Here is a 15,555-nt window from a genome sequence, read left to right on the forward strand (position 1 = left end):
TCCACAACACGAACTAGTAGTAGGCCAGAGTGGTCCACTTCTTTTTGAGGCTGCCTGTGTTACTGAGTCTGAAACTCTGGAGCTGTCTTTAGCTATGGAGCCTGTAAAGGATAGATGTGCTTAAAGAAATCTGCCTGGGAACTGGAAGGGAGCATTTTGTAATATAGGCTTATCTTTGACTGGCTTCCATTATGGTGTTTGAATTTGAATTGAGAAAGCACCATTTGTCTTGTTTAGAAGCTATTTGCTTGCAGAGATGCTGACACACACTTGTCCTTGTGAGGAGACACGTCCAAACATCTGGGGATGGTTCAGCAGGCTCGAGAAGGAGAGCACATATACTCTGGAAGTGTGGGCTGCAGGCCTAACCAGAGGGAATCCCAGAGATCTTTGCTGGTCTGAGAGTGTCACTGCTGTCCATGCTTTGTGAGGTACTGGAGAAAAGGGAATACTCCTGTAGGGCCTTGGCCAATCATTTTGTGAGTTTTTCTACTGCAGCCAGGCTTGCTCTGTCCTGGTTTGGGATCTCATGACCTCTGCATTGCCCTCCTGCTTAGAACAGCCTCACTGTGCTATGGGCAGCAAACAAGCCGAGGGATCTCGATGTTAGTTCCTCTCCTGAGTAGCCATTATTTAATTGGAAATGCAGTGTTACGAGTAGTAACACTCTTTGGTGTGCCTTGCTAGCATGGTAACATTTTGGCAGCCCAAAAGCAGCTGAAAGCCTGTAGTAGCTTTTAGGAAAGAGAAGTGTTCTGCACCCTGAGCACAGCACTGCTGGTGGTCCATCTGCCGCTCCTCGTGTGACTCCCTGGGAGTGGGGCTGGTGTACACTCAGTGATGCATGTTGGCTGACCTCCTTTTTAGCAAGTGTGTTTCTAAAGCAAAACCCGTTGTAACCTTCTTGTGAAGGAAGCAGTGGATGGTCCAGCAATAGTGTTGGTTGCAGTTTGGCTACACGTGTCAGATAGCAGTTTTGAAAACCCTGAGGAAGATTTTGTACATCTTGTTTGGTATGTAGAAAGATTTTTATATTGTCTTAGATAAATCCAACAAATCTTCTGTAATCCTGAGTGAATCTTCCAGACAAAACCAGTGAATCCAGTACCTGTCTGCACTTTCCTCCCTTACACCTATCTGCTTTCACACTGGTAGCAGCAGCTCTGATGGCTGTTGCTGGTGATCAGTAGTAGCTACTGCTGCTGGCTGAGTCATGCATAGTGTTGATGTCCTTATCCTTTGTCTGAACCTCCTTATCTCACTGGTGCACCTGACCCAGCCTGGAATGCCTGCTATGCCTGTGACGTTGTGTCTCTTTGGGGTATGACCTGCCCTGTTCTTTGCCTCTGTTGAGAGCAGCTGTGTGCTGTCTCAGTGGTACTGCAGTACTATGAAATACATCTCAGAGCACAGAGGAATGTTATTAGCCTGTGATGGAAGAGAAAATGCCTGGGAGGCCTCTGGGTGGCAGTCAGAGCCCCTGGGCAGAGCTGTGTGTGGTCTCTGCAGCAGGTAGGAAAGCTGCTTCAGCGTGTTTAACAGCAGCTGGGTGCTGACCAAAGCAGAGATCGTCTGCCCAGAGAATGAAGAGTTAGACACTCTTCTAAGGGCTGATTGGAGCAGGGTATGCTCGATAAACGTGCATACATGGTGATGTTTGATGCAGTTAAGAATGGCTTGCCTGGTCAGATGAGAACAGCAGGGGCTGATGGTGTGGATTTTCCCTTCCATGGGGATAAGAAAATTAAAAAAATGAGATGCTCCAATTCAGTACAGTGGTGCTGAGGTCCCATTTAATGCACTGCACTGGCCTCTTTTCAGTGTCTGCAGTCTATCTTGAATGGCCATTCCAGGGGGGAAATGCTAACCAGGACACAAGGCTGTGAGGAAAACTCTAGGCAGTAGCAAGAAGCCAGCCAGGAAGACAAGGAAAGGTAGATGTATCTGCTTGCAGGACACTTTTCTTCCTATTTGCCTCATTACTCAGGATGAATTGCTTGATGATACCGTGCTCTTGGTAATGTATATCCTACTTGATAGTGTTCTTTGCCCTCCCCAGCATGACTTTGCCTGTCTTCCTCCCTTGTAGCTCAACCAAGTTGCTGCTGTGAGGACAAGACCCCCCCTTCCTTTGCTGCATCCTCAAAGACAAAAGGAAGGAGGGTGTCATCTGGTCCTCTGGGATGTCTGAGCATTGGCCTCGGGTTTGGTCTGTCTGGGGGCACATGGAAGGAGATGGGCTGATGGAGGGGAGGAATAGTCATGTGGGAAGACAGGTTGGATTTCTTGAGGCAGGCAGAGCTGTAAGCTGTGAAATAAAGGGACATAACCTGGGCAGGTTTTGTTTTCTGTGTTTCGTGCTTTAGAATTTCCTTTGTGAATGTCACTTGGGAATTGGGATAAATCAAACCTACTGCAATTTGCGGTAACAGAGCCCTGCTCTGTATCCAGCAGCAGGGCAGACATGTGCTACTGGTAGCTGTTGTCAGCCAGGACACAGACGAGCCAAAATGTCCCTTATGGCAAGGAGAGGAATGCTGGTTGGCACCAGGGCTGTTGTGCTGCACACCACCCTGTGTAGCTTGGCTGAGGGACTTGAGACACAGCAGGTATTTGGTGGCTCTGCCCTAGTTCTTTCCTTGGTGACTCCAGGAGGGTGCTGCCATCTCTTTTGGCCTTTGTATCCTACTGTGTTACACTTCTTCGGTGCAGCTTGCTTTACTTGCCCATCCTGGGCTGCAGCAGTTGTAGTGGCTAGAGGACAGAGTGGCAAGAGTGCTGGCAAGCCCTGAGTCCTCCGTCTGTCTCTCCCTTGGGGGAGCTCTCAGAGCAGGCTGGCGCTGGCTTTTCTCCCAGTCCATCTCTGATTGGCGCAGCTACCTGTACTGATTGATGCCTGATCTGCAGAGCCTGATGAATCTGCTGCTGTCCCAGTTCGTTGCTCTGTTTGCTGGCAGCAGGGACTTGGTTTCTGAAAGTGGAGTAGGTCTCTCCTCCCCCTGTGTGCATCAGTGGTGTCTCATGCAAACACACCACTTGGGGCTTGGGGAGGATCTTGCTTTCAGGAAGCTGTGGCACATTTTGGGTGGTGTCTCACCACTGGCACACAGTTTGTGTGCTCTTCCCTTGGCGCCTGCTTTGGCCAGTATCCGAGGTGAGCTCTGTGGATGGACACCCCTCTGATCAGATCTTTTACAAGCTGCTCCATGCGGCCGGCCAGTCTGCAGAGCGTCCCGGTATCCCGGGTTTGTGGTCCTGGCCGTCTGCCTTCTGCCCTCTAGCGGGAACATGTTTTGGGAATAGGTGCTACTCCAGCTCTTGGCAGGGGTACCAGGAACATCGGGAGCATCCCGTGCCTTCTGAGGCCATAGAAATTCTTACATCTTTCCAGAAGCCCAGTCTCAGAGTTTAATGCCACCTTTAAGGGAAACCTGAGCTGTCAAAGTCAGGAAAAATTGAAAAGCAGCTAAACAGACACTATTAAAGGCTAAGTACTCATCTGTGCATCTAGTAAGGATGGTAGTGCTGACAAGGATGCACAGAGGGCAGTGCTAGGAAAGGTAGATATGTTCTAACATTTGTATGTGGCATGAACACTACAGGAAAACCCAAGACTGCTGCCACTTGGAGAAATCAGTACAAATGTCCAGGGAAACAGTCTTGTCCAGAGAATGAGCTGCCACTCATGAGTGATTGGTAAGCCAAGCACTGAACAGCCCAGATATCAGCAGAAAAAGAGCTTTTTGTGGGCTTGACCCTTAACTCGGTAATAAGGACTAGCTCTGAGGCTGGGGCACGGAGTGTGGTTGGGCAGTGACTCTGGATGTACACTGGGATTTCCCCCTGGCTTGTTCCAGCTGCAGTGGTTACCACACCAAGAGCAGATTCTCCAGATGTTGCACATCAGCTGAAACACTGCTTTGTTATTTGGATGAGATTTTCTTTGGATTAGTACTTGCTTATAATAATGCTTATATATGTTTTTGAAAAAAATTCTAAAAGCATATTTTTATACATTTACATTTATATGTAAGAGGATGGTAAACATACAAATAATATTTGAAGACTGCCTCCAGAATGAGGAGGACTGTTGTAGTTGCTCTTAAGAAGATTTTATTACTTCTGTTCATACATGGAGGGCACCACCTGTGACCCAGTTTAGTGGCACAGTCAGCAGCAGAAAATCTTCTTGCTTTTGAAAACAATATTAGTTTTTTTAACTTGGTGAACACTTTCATTTTCTTCAAGGAGGAAGTTATGCAAAGAGTACTGCCCAAGCAGGAAATTGTTGCATAATGCTTTATATTGCTCCTTCAGTGAAAAGGAAAGCAAAAAACAACCTTTTGTTATTGAAAAGAAAAAAAAAAAAGAAGTAGAAAGAAAATGCTTTAATGTCCTCTTGCTGTGGTCTCTGGGAGGTAGAGGATTAGGTCCATTGAATCTATAGAGAATTTTGACACTTTTACTGCACTGCAATAAATATATTGAGTGAATTGGTTCTTGGATAATATGTACATGATTTGGTATAACAAATAGTGATAAGAATGCTTATAAAATAGATCCTATACATCTCTATATTGCTCTGGCAAAAAAATGGGGACACAGTGCAGCTCTGGCCAGACTTCAGTTGTATCAAAGTTAAAATGTTTAGGATTTATTTTGAGGAAGGATAGACCCAGGAAGAATAGAGGCCATAATTAAGCTCCCATGTCTGCTTTCAAGAAAGCAGATATGAGGATTTTTCAGAATAGTGAGATTTCATTGGCTGTGGTTTCCTGGGTTAGGGGAATTGACTAAGCCTCTGACAGAGACAACCAATAATGAAAACACAGAACTTGTCACATGGGGCTCAGAGAGGGAACAAGCTTTTAAAGCAATAAAATGGTGTCTGCTCCTTGTCTCGGGCTCCCACATTATATATCCAATCTGTGTGTATATGAAGTAAAGATAGTGGAGTGATAATGCAGAAATTGTGACTGCACCACAAACCAGTCATACATTATTCCACTCAACTTGATTAAGTTTCATTTGGAAGACCAGCCTGTAGTAAATCACTGTCAGCAGCAGCAACAATATTGGAGAAAGCTGCTTCTTTGTCCTGGGACATCCCATAACAGTCCATGTTCCACATGCAGTGGAAACACTGTAGAGATAGCATGCAACCCAAGCTCCATTGCCACAATGGGTCACGTACATACATAGGTATGAGCTGACCCTCCTAATGGCAGATAACATCATCTTAAAGGGATGTGACACCTTGAATTCAGCAGGTCTCACACCTCTGCCTGATGATTTGAAGCTCCACTTTGAATACTGTGTTCAGTTTTGGGCCTCTCACTACACAAAAGACACTGAGGTGCTGGAGTGTGTCTGGACTTAGTGAAGGGTCTAGAGAATTAAGTTTATGAGGAGTGCTTGAGGGACCCAGGGCTGTTTGGTGTGGAGAAAAGGAGACTCAAGGTGACCTTATAGCTCTACACAGCTCCCTGAAAGGAGGTTGTACCGAGTTAGGGGTTGGTCTGTTTTCCCAGGTAACAAATGACAGCACAAGAGGAAACAGCCTCATGTTGCACCAGTGTAGGTTTAGGTTGGATATTAGGAAAAAGTTCTTCACTGAAGGGGTGGAGAAGTGGTGGAATCAAGTGATGGAAGCACCACCCCTAGAAGTATTCAGAAAACAAGCAGATGAGGCACTCACGTACATGGTTTACAAGTTGGTGGTGAACATGGTCGTGCTTTGTTAATGGTTTGATGATCTTGGAGGTCTTTTCCAACCTTAACAATACTATGGTTCTCCGATGGAGAATATCACCTGTATGATGCACATTTCAAGTAAACCACAGACTGATTTAACTAACATTCTCTTACATTACCCAAATCTAGTTCTTTTTGCAAATGTTTTGTCCTCCTATCTGTAAGGACACTGGTGAACCAGGTAAAAGCAGTAGAAGCAGAACAACTCTTAGCAAGGATAAGCGCACAGGGAGCAGGATTAGTCACCTTGGAACATCTTCTGGGAAGAGGAGAAATGAATTAATATCTCTATGGATTCCAATATGTTTTTGGGGTGTGTCAGGCAGCAGGAAGGTTATGAAAAGAATGGGGATTCTTCACATCAGCAGAGGATCTTCTTCACGGCAGAGTATCTATCCCTTGGAGAACAAATATTCAGTTTGTTAGAATTAGTACAGTTACCTGTGGTTCTGGATGGCCAGAGAGGAAAGCTTCCTTAACAAAAATAAGCTGCTGTGTGTTCTCTGTGACCTCTTGATTGGATGCTTTTGCAAACAACCGCTGGAGGCAGTGCTTTGCTGCTGGCAGTGAATTTCACAAAATGCATGTTGTAAGAGTTTTCTTTTTCAAGATAACTACAGGCCAGCTTGGTGAAAGCATAAATGTTTCAATCAAACTTCAGAGCAAAAGCTCCAAATCTGTCATGTAGTGAGGGAAAGAAGGCAGCATTTTTTAAGATAATACCAGGGAACAGTGAGTACCTCTCCCCAGTAAATGACCAGTAGAGTGGTGTAGGAGTACTGTTCCAGGAGGCTGTCAGACTGCCCTGTTGGAGTTCATTTTCCTTGTTGCTGTCAGTCATTGTTGCTATCAGAATGTTACACAGACATATTTACCCAGCTCAGTATAGTGGAGGTCTCTACAGCAGTTCCATAGCTCAAGCACAGTTGCTGCTTGTTCTGTTTAATTACAGGAATAAGTAAATCCAGATTTATAATTTATCTACCAAAAAGTGATTTTCAGGGATCACGCTGTGATCAGTTCTGGACAAAACCATGGGGTTGTTGCCATGGGATTTGGCTGAAATGTTCAGAGCAGCATCTGATCACTGTGGATCGATCCTGTCCTGTAAATATCTGCAGAGATTTGTGTGAGACCCTCTCCTGCCCTGGACTGGCACTGATCACTCAGCACTGTTGTAAATCTGGGTGATGCAGGGATTGGTTAAGTAACAGATCAAAAGAGGATCATCAGGGACAACCAAGCTGCTTAAAAATTGTGTGCTCTTGTGCTGCAAGTACATTCAGACTCTAGAACATGCATGTTAATCCCTGTGGGAAGGGTTGTGGTATTTTAGAAAGCACTGTTTTGAGAAGGGTTGGAGCTGCAAAGTGCAAGCTATATCTTTGAGTACCTTATGTCTTTGAGTGCTGCAGGGAGGAATAGCAGAGGGTGGAAGGAGGGAATCACCTTCTGGCATGTGCTATGGAAAGGACATAGGGCAGACTACAGCGTCTCTCACTGTATATAATAGATCTTGAAAGCTGGAGAGGGATAGAAAGAGAAGAGTGCCATATTAGAGATCAAAGAGCTGCCCAGGTGGCAGAGCTGACAGTAGGCATTCATTCTTCCCCTGGAAAAAAGACCAGGTACTGCCTCAGAGAGCAGCATGAAGAGCTAATGAATTAATTAGTTTTTGATAAGGAGTGTGCTTCTACAGCGAGAACAACTGCTAGGGAGAATTAAAACTTTTCCACATCCTCCAATTAAGACTGAATATCCTTATGTAAGTTTAGTCTTTAAGAGATAACTTTTCCATGCAGGTAACTAGGTGACTAAATTAGTGCTGCAAGGAAAGTTTGAGTAGATGGGCTGTACTTGTCTTACATGTTCAAGCCTCATTTCTCTCCATGGCTTGTCTAGCGACAGTCACAATTAGCACTGGTCAATGGTGGTAGCTAAGCTTAGCCTCTTTGCAAGTTTTCCTTCAGTACATCTGATGGAGTTGCTCTACCCCTTTTTCTAGTTAGAACTCGGTCCCCCCCGTCCCTGCCTGAGAGGTGCATCTTTGTCTTTGGCTGTGCTCTCCACAGCTCACCCTGTAACCATGCCTAAGTATTTCTGGGGAGGAAGAAACCTGCCTCAGGTAATAAAGTTTCTCCCTTCCTACAAGCAGAGGCTCAGAGGGGAAGGGTGGACAGAGATGGGATCACTTGTTGCTGGTGTGCACAAAGTACGAGAGCTCAGGGTCTGTGCTCTGGGGGCAGCCATCTGGCAAACAAGTGTGCAGGGCTTCCCTTCCTTCACACACCCAGCTTCCGAAGGGCAGAACAGCAGGGTTGCAGTCACAGTCCAGGAAACCTTCCGCACAAGCTAAAAGTATTCTAGAAGGGAGGACAGGGACATGATAGGAGGTGAGTGCTTGCTAAGCTCTAAACCTGTCCTGCAGTTCGGCTCTGTCCTTCCCTTTTTACTGTCATTCTGTCTTGGGGATTGTTCTACACTGCTGCTGTACGTCACCATAGCAAGAGCAGGTTTTTCCCTTTAAGAATAAATAAGGCCAGCAAGCCTTCAGAGAGCACCGTGTGTCAGACAAGAAAGGTATTTGGTAGTAGCCAAATCTGTAGTCCTGGGAGGGTGGCCTGACTCTCAGGTCCAGCATGCTGATTTCCACAGAAGTCCTGGGAACCAGAGTCTGCAGCAACGCAGCTGTGGAGGGTAACTTGCAAAACATCAGTGTGCTCTTACTGCTGGTAAAGCCATGTTTGGCTTTGCTCCCTGACACAGAGTTCCTTGCAAGCAGTCTCTATGGGAGTCCTGCTGCAGGTTCCTAGGTAGGAGATTTGAGTAGTTAGCTGTCTCACTGGCACTGTGACTGCTCCTTTGAGCAGCAAAGTAGCTCTTCTCACTTAGCATCAGAATCCCTCCTAACTTTTTCCTGGAAGTGCCACTTACCATGCTGAATCCCCAGGATTTGAGCTTGTCAGTGTGGCTGAAGCTGTATGAAGCCTCCTTGTGGGGTTGCTTCCCAAGTCAGCTCTGTGTGGTACTGTGCAAGAGAGGAGCTGAATTGTGATGTCTGCATGGGAACATTTGCCTTAATTAAGTCCAGGATAAGAGTGGATTTAAGTGCTTTGGTTTATAAATAAACAGTGCTGTGGCCAAGGTAGATTTAAGCAGAGCTGGCAACAGCCCTGCTTGGGAAGGGATCTCTTTACCACATGGCCTGCTGTTGGACTTCCTGTTGCATGCTAATCCCTTAAGCCTGCTTTAGCTCTGTTAATTTTCCTTCTTTCCTTTTTTCCCCGATGGGCTGTCTCCGTGGCGTGTGAATGCCAGCGTTCCTAGGCCAAGCTTGTGCCTGCGACTGGGCCAAGCATCCAGGCTGCCTTCTGAGCACTGGGTACCATGTGGCAGGGCCCCAGGGATGGTGGTGCCTGAATGTGTCCCATTCTCTCTGTCTTACAGGCTCTGCAGTCTGCGCCTGAAGAAACTCACGGTGCTGAAAGAGCTGGACAAAGAGCTGAGCTCTATACTTATCGCTGTGAAGATTCAGGTAGGCTCCTCTCATTGCTGCTGCCTGATGGCAGCAAGCCAAGCCCATCCTTGTGCCGTCTGTGAAGTGCTGGTCTGCATGTCCCTTGCCTAGTGCCAACCAACCCCTCTGTCTCAGCATGCTCAGGGAGATTTTGGCTCTCAGGCAGGTGGGAATGATACCCCAGGGACAGCAGCAAGATACCTGGTACTGGCTTGTATTGGGAATTAATTTGGTTAGACACTGGGACAGAATCTGTCATGCCTCCCTGCCCGCTTCTGCCAAGGCGTTCCTCTCAAAGTGCTGTTTGGAGTTTGTCATCCTACTGTTTCCTACCCTTTAAGAGATGCAGTGCTGGATGGTTTCCAGCAGTGCCTTCCATTCAGATCACTCCCTGGGGGGTGGGTGAAGGGTGCAAGGGATCAGCGTCTCTGTGCATAATGTTCTGCTGATATTTGTCTGATCTCTAAAATCCCTTCCCTTTCCCTCTGCATCCCTGCTAGGCCTGGTACCTCTAACCAGGCAGAAGGGAGGGGAGAGGATTTTTGTCACCACAGGGACGGGAATTTGCCACCATCCTAGTATGTGTGATCCCTCCACCCTCTCTGCTGCTTGTGGTGGAGAGATGCATTTCTGGGGTTGCAAGCACATCCTTTCCACCTGCCAAAGGACAACATGGAAACAAAATGCATCTTGAGCATGCTGTCCTGGCCACAGCTTCCCTGACCTAGCTAGGGTGCTGGTGTCCTTCCTTCGTTCTTGTCAGATGGCATGAAATCAGCTGATCCCGTTGAAAGCACCGTGGGTCGTCAGCTCAGCGGCTTTGTGCTCCCACAGAGCTCTGTGTGTCACACACATTAGGATCTAAATCCTGGATTAATGCTGGAAGCTTCAGTATTAGTAGAGCCCTGGGAGCTGGAGTTTGCCTTCATGGCAGACCTGATTCCCTCACACAAAAGCTGAAAGCAACATGTATGAAACCTGGGAGAGAGAGTGAGGACAGTAGGAGGAGGCTGTGGTCCACACACTATTGGTCAGTGTCCCACTTTGCTGGCCTTTCCATCACTGTGTGTACATGTCGTTCTGGAGAGCTGAAATCCCTGAGACCCAAGCCTCTTGGGTGCAGGCTTTAGCAAGGAGCCAACCTGAGCAGCAGAGAACTGCCTGGCTGGCCCTTGGAAATGTGAAAGCAATCCAGGTTGGGCCACAGCTGGCAGCAGCTGCACAGGACTATGGGTCTGGCAGTCAGCTGGGAGCTGTGGGTCCTGCGTGATTGGGAGGGCTGGGGTGGTCCCTGACTTTTCTTCTGCATGGTCAGCCCAAGCTCAATGTGTTTCTCTGCACTGGGGAACCTTCGGTTGTTGTGCAGCCCGGTTATGCTGGGGCTGACATGTGCTGAGTGTCCTCAGCTACAGCCCTCACACGCTGCAAATGTGGGACCATGGAAGAGACTGCACAGCTCTTTCAAGCAGACCACCCCCATCCCTGCCACAGGCCAATCTTGCACCTTGATGGCAAAAGAAATTAATAGGCCTCAGCAGTTTGAAGCCACAGGGCCTTCTTGCTGCAGGGCTTCTTTTCCTGTTAGGGAATGGAGGCTGCATCCAGGGATTTAATTTAAACACGGTCACCTCCTCTCTGCATGGCCACGTAGCTGTGGCTGCATGCTGGTGTAGTCTTCCTGCAAAGCTGAAGAAAACGAGGAGAATGCTTTTGCCCACATTACCCCCTGGCTCAGCATTCCCTGTAGGAGTGGGCTGCGTTTGTGTGCCTCTCTAGGCTGCTTTCCACCTGCCTGACCAGCTGCCTTGGCAGGGTTTGGGATTGCTGGAAGGCAGATGGAGGCTGTAGGCAGCTTCAGCACAGCGTGCCTACAGAGTGGCCTCAGATGGATCTGTTCCTCCTGCTCCTCTCCTAGGTAACAGATGAGTCACACTAGTAAGAAACTGTTTGAAGGCTTTCCAGTGAGCATTCCATCTTTTGGATGGAAAGAGCTGATGCACATAATTTATAAAGGACCTGCAAATTCCCAAAGGGGGAAGCTGGGGACTAGAGGAAAGGAGAGCTATATTTCTCTCATTTTAATAATAGTTCTGTTAGGATCAGGAAGTTGCTGCTCTGAAAGGCAGATTGCAAGGAAATAAAACTCTGACCCTGCCTGAATGCGGCTGCCATGCAGGCAACAGCTCCAGTGCTGGAGACAGTCTTCTTCAAAACTGTGCATGACCCAAAAGAACCTGTCCAGAACTCCTGTTGTTTTTCTCACAGTGCTCTTTTGGTCTTAAAAGACAGCTTCGAAGGGTGCCATGTGCTGCTATCTGCTCCTTCATCTGAAAATACCACTGTCAAGGAAAACTTTCTATGTCTACAGAACTTAGCCATTTCCCTGAGGTGATTTGAATATATAATATTCTGTGGATTTGAGTGAGATAAAGCCTGAACTACTGTGAAAAAGGGGATTTGCTCTCATTCACTTGAGTGGTTTTTAAACCTTTGTCCCTTGTTATTTGTTTTAGCAGACTGGAGCCATCATAGAGCATTTCCTTCTGCATGTTGTTTACTGTGGCACTAAGAGATTTGGAGGTGCTGGCTCAGCTCTATAAGGCTGCAGATACCTGCCTTGGTATCACAACTGGTTGTGGCATGAAGGGAAACAGTGTTCCCTCTCAGCAGAGAGACTGTAGTTCACAAAGACCCTATCTTGAACCATGAATAAAGTAAACAGTCAAAGAAAGAAAGAAGAAAAAAAACCCCAGCACTCCCAGAACTTTCAGCTCCTCTTACAGGTGCTGTGGATGCCGATCTTCCTGCATCTGCATGCAGGATACAGCTGGTGACTCGGTTCAAGCCTTGGTACTGCTGTAGCGAGTTGATACTGAGAGTCCCTATGTAGCAAACAAGAGTGTGTGCTATGAAATAGGCCAGAGTAAAAAGGTTGTTTGCCTCTGCCAGGCCTGCCTGCTGCCCCATCCCTGCTCCCTGAAGGAACTTGGGTTGTTTTGGTCTTTCTTACTATGCAGAGATTTTTGTTTATGCCTCACTCATGCTTTGTTCCTTATCTCTTTGTAACCACTTGTAGTATTTTTCACTTTGCCTGAGCAATCCTAGCTAAACCCAAAATTTGTTTATTATATTAATGAGTTGTTCTCTCCCAAAATTCATGTTCAACTTGAATTCTGGTGTTGTGCTGTCTGCCTAGTCTGGTACTTACATTAGTTCTCTCTCATTTTCCAGATGTGGTATGCTGCTCTAGCCTCAACCCTTTAATAAACCAGACCAATAATGACAGATTTACAACTGAAATGTGGGATTGTCCCTTGCAAACCAGACCTGGGCATCATGTACCTGCCTATTGTAGTGAAAGCTCCTTTGTGTTTTCAGTTCTTAGGAAGCAAAAACCTGTGATCACTACCTGTCCCTATTGCTTTTCTCTTCCTTGACACTCTTTGTCATCCATGATTTTCACTGTAACAGTCTGATATTAAGTTTTTCTGTGGTATTCATAGGGATATATATATTCATAGGGATACTCAACTGTTCTACAGAGAAATTTGTCTTGCCTGACATTATTCAAGTTACAGAACAGATGAGCTACATCAGGTGTTCAGTGCCATGTCCAGTTGAGGTTTGAATTTCTCAAAGGATGGACAATCTTCAGTATTTCTATGTCCTTGTCCTTGCACTGTGATAATGAAGCAGCCTTTGTTCCAGTCCTTGTAATTCCACATGGATGTGCACTGGCATTGCACTGAGAGTTTGGATTTACCTAGGATTGAGGCTGGGCATGTAACTTCCGTAGTGGTAAATGACAGTAAGGCACAGGACAGCAATGTTTATGAAACCATCACTTCCTGGACACACCACTCAGGATATCCTCACCTTTTCTTTGCTGTAAATCCTTCCCCAGAAATGTCTGCATCTTCAGGAAGAGTAATTGCACTTTACTTGTGTTTTGATGAAAGAATGAATCTTTGGTGGATCATTTCTTTGCAACAAAGAGCAAATGACAAATGTACTAAAGTAAATGGTCACTGTCATTGTAACTGCCTGTCATCTGTTATCAGAGAAGAGTTCAGGAAGGGTCAGTGTGTTCTTGGCCAGGAAGGCTCACAGATGGTGAAGGGGATGAGCTCCACCTCCTCTCTTCCATTTTAGGAAGACCTTTTGCAGGAAAGCCTTGCTCCTGGCACAGTGTCTGGGAACAGCACTGCAGACAGCTTTTGGGAGGATCTGTGGGTTGTGCCACCCTGCAGCCAAGAGGACCTGGTGCATGCAGACAGCATTTTTCTGCCCCCAAGTCATTCAGGGTCTCTATCAGAAACCAAGACATAGAGATGGTAGAGATAGGGCAGAGGTAAAGAGTTGGAGTGGGAACATGATTAGAGTGCCTCCATTACTACCCTTCTGGTACAAAACATTTCTATATGTAGAGAGATAAAGACTGTTGCCTGAAGAAAAGACTGGGATAGGGTTTTCTGAGACATAAGCTGAGCAAGCAGGGGGGCTCCTGTTCTCCTGCATATCCTGACTTGGTCCCAGTAGAGCCAGCCTGCCAGCTGTGCTTAGACAGGGATCTGCACTGGGCCTGTCTGCTTGGGAGACAGATGTCTCCAGGACCTGTCCCTTTCCTGGCCAGTGTGCTGGGATCCTTTCCTTGCCCTGCATGGCTCCCTCTGGCTCCAGGAGTGTCCCTCTATGGCATGGGAGTGGCACTCCAGGTGCAGAGAGCCAGATTAAGCAGAGCAGGCTTGTGAAGAGCAGGTGCTCCCTGGCAGGTGGAGAAGGGAGAAGGTGCCTCTGGCAGCTCAGGGGATACTGCAGGCTTTTGCAAAGTGTTCATAAGCATGTGAAAGGTGGCTCTGCAAGGTGAAACAGAACAGTGTTGAAGGATTCTCATTTTCTTGTGGACTGTGAACACCATTGTCTTTGTGTGTGTGATGCAGTGGAGTCTGTGGTCAAGCTCTCAGTGTGTGTGTCTGTCAATCTTGTTGTAGGGTTCAAAGCGAGTCCTGAGGTCAAATGAATACATCCTCCCGCCTGGGGGTCTGATGGAGACCGAGCTGGAGCTGACCTTCTCACTGCAGGTACCTGGTGTTTCCTGGTCCCCTGGGCTTCCTTACCTGGCGTTTTTCCACAAAGACAACCTTAGGGCTAAGTATGAAAGGCACAGCCTCTGGGGAGGGGCCTGCTGTGGTTGGCCAATTGCTCCAGGGATTGTTTTGCTGGGCATTGGGATTTGGGGGATGATGGATAGGTGAGATGGCTTTTGAGGGGCACTTCAAAGCTCAGCAGGTCAGATCCTGCTGTACATCAGCATTGAAGAAGAGTTTTCTACCTGTGTGTCTACCTTATGCTGCCATATTCTGTGTGCTTCCCTTCCCCAGTATCCACACTTCCTCAAGAGAGATGGCAACAAGCTACAGATCATGCTGCAGCGGAGGAAGAGATATAAGAACCGCACCATCCTGGGTTACAAGACCCTGGCAGTGGGAATCATCAACATGGCTGAGGTACAGCGTGCTGGGAACAGAGGGGAGTACCACATGGCCTTCCTGTGCCAGCACTGGCCAGGGAACTGGGCAGGGTCTCATTGCTGTGAGTGTTCTGGCTTGTTGGCTGGCTGTAATATAGAGAGGGTGGGCTGCCAGCTGCCATTGTGTCACCCTATCAGCGAGCTTGTCTGTCTGTGTGTCTAGGTCATGCAGCACCCGACAGATGGTGGGCAACTCCTGGGCCTTCACAGCAACATGAAGGATGTGAACATTCGAGTGGCTGAAATCAGCATCTACTCTCTGTCCAGTCAGCCCATCGACCATGAGGATGGGAATGTCCCTTCAGGTCCTAAAATCAAAGCTTCAGGTGTGTTTGGTGCTCAGACCTGCAGGCAAACGTTTGGGGCACGGGTAACAGAGTGTGTCCCTCAGCACTGCCAGCAATGCCAGTCCTTTCACTGCAGCCATGACAGGCATCATGCTTAGCTGGGGCATTTGCACTGTCTGCTTTCAGATCGCTCCCCAGACATTGATAACTACTCTGAAGAAGAGGATGACAGCTTCTCCTCAGAGCAGGAAGCCAGTGATGATGCTGTGCAGGGTCAGGTAAGGGAGGCCTGGCAAGATGCCTTATGTCCTGGCCCTGTTTCTGAGGCAAAAGTCAGGCATTGAGGTTCTTGATCACCCTGAGCCCTCTCATCCCCTTGTAAACATAAGATATATATATATATATATGGCAGATTTATTCAGAACAACTTGGTTGCAATGGAAAGGAGGTATGTTTCCATTTCGGTA

The 15,555-nt window shown here is 47.3% G+C and overlaps 1 protein-coding gene across 2 annotated transcripts in view; it reads left to right on the plus strand.

Moving 5' to 3' along the window:
* LOC110472802 (phosphofurin acidic cluster sorting protein 1) overlaps window positions 1–15,555 on the plus strand; it is a 53,579-nt gene that overhangs the window by 24,795 nt on the left and 13,229 nt on the right. For both annotated transcript variants that reach the window (XM_021534843.4, XM_021534845.4), the window contains exons 2-6: window positions 9,202–9,289; window positions 14,263–14,352; window positions 14,653–14,778; window positions 14,965–15,127; window positions 15,275–15,366. In XM_021534843.4, the coding sequence (XP_021390518.4) occupies window positions 9,202–9,289; window positions 14,263–14,352; window positions 14,653–14,778; window positions 14,965–15,127; window positions 15,275–15,366 (559 nt within the window). The remainder of the gene's footprint in view (window positions 1–9,201; window positions 9,290–14,262; window positions 14,353–14,652; window positions 14,779–14,964; window positions 15,128–15,274; window positions 15,367–15,555) is intronic.

The sequence above is a fragment of the Lonchura striata genome, chromosome 3 (genome assembly GCF_050655825.1).
Source record: "Lonchura striata isolate lonStrDom1 chromosome 3, ASM5065582v1, whole genome shotgun sequence".
Taxonomy (NCBI): domain Eukaryota; kingdom Metazoa; phylum Chordata; class Aves; order Passeriformes; family Estrildidae; genus Lonchura; species Lonchura striata.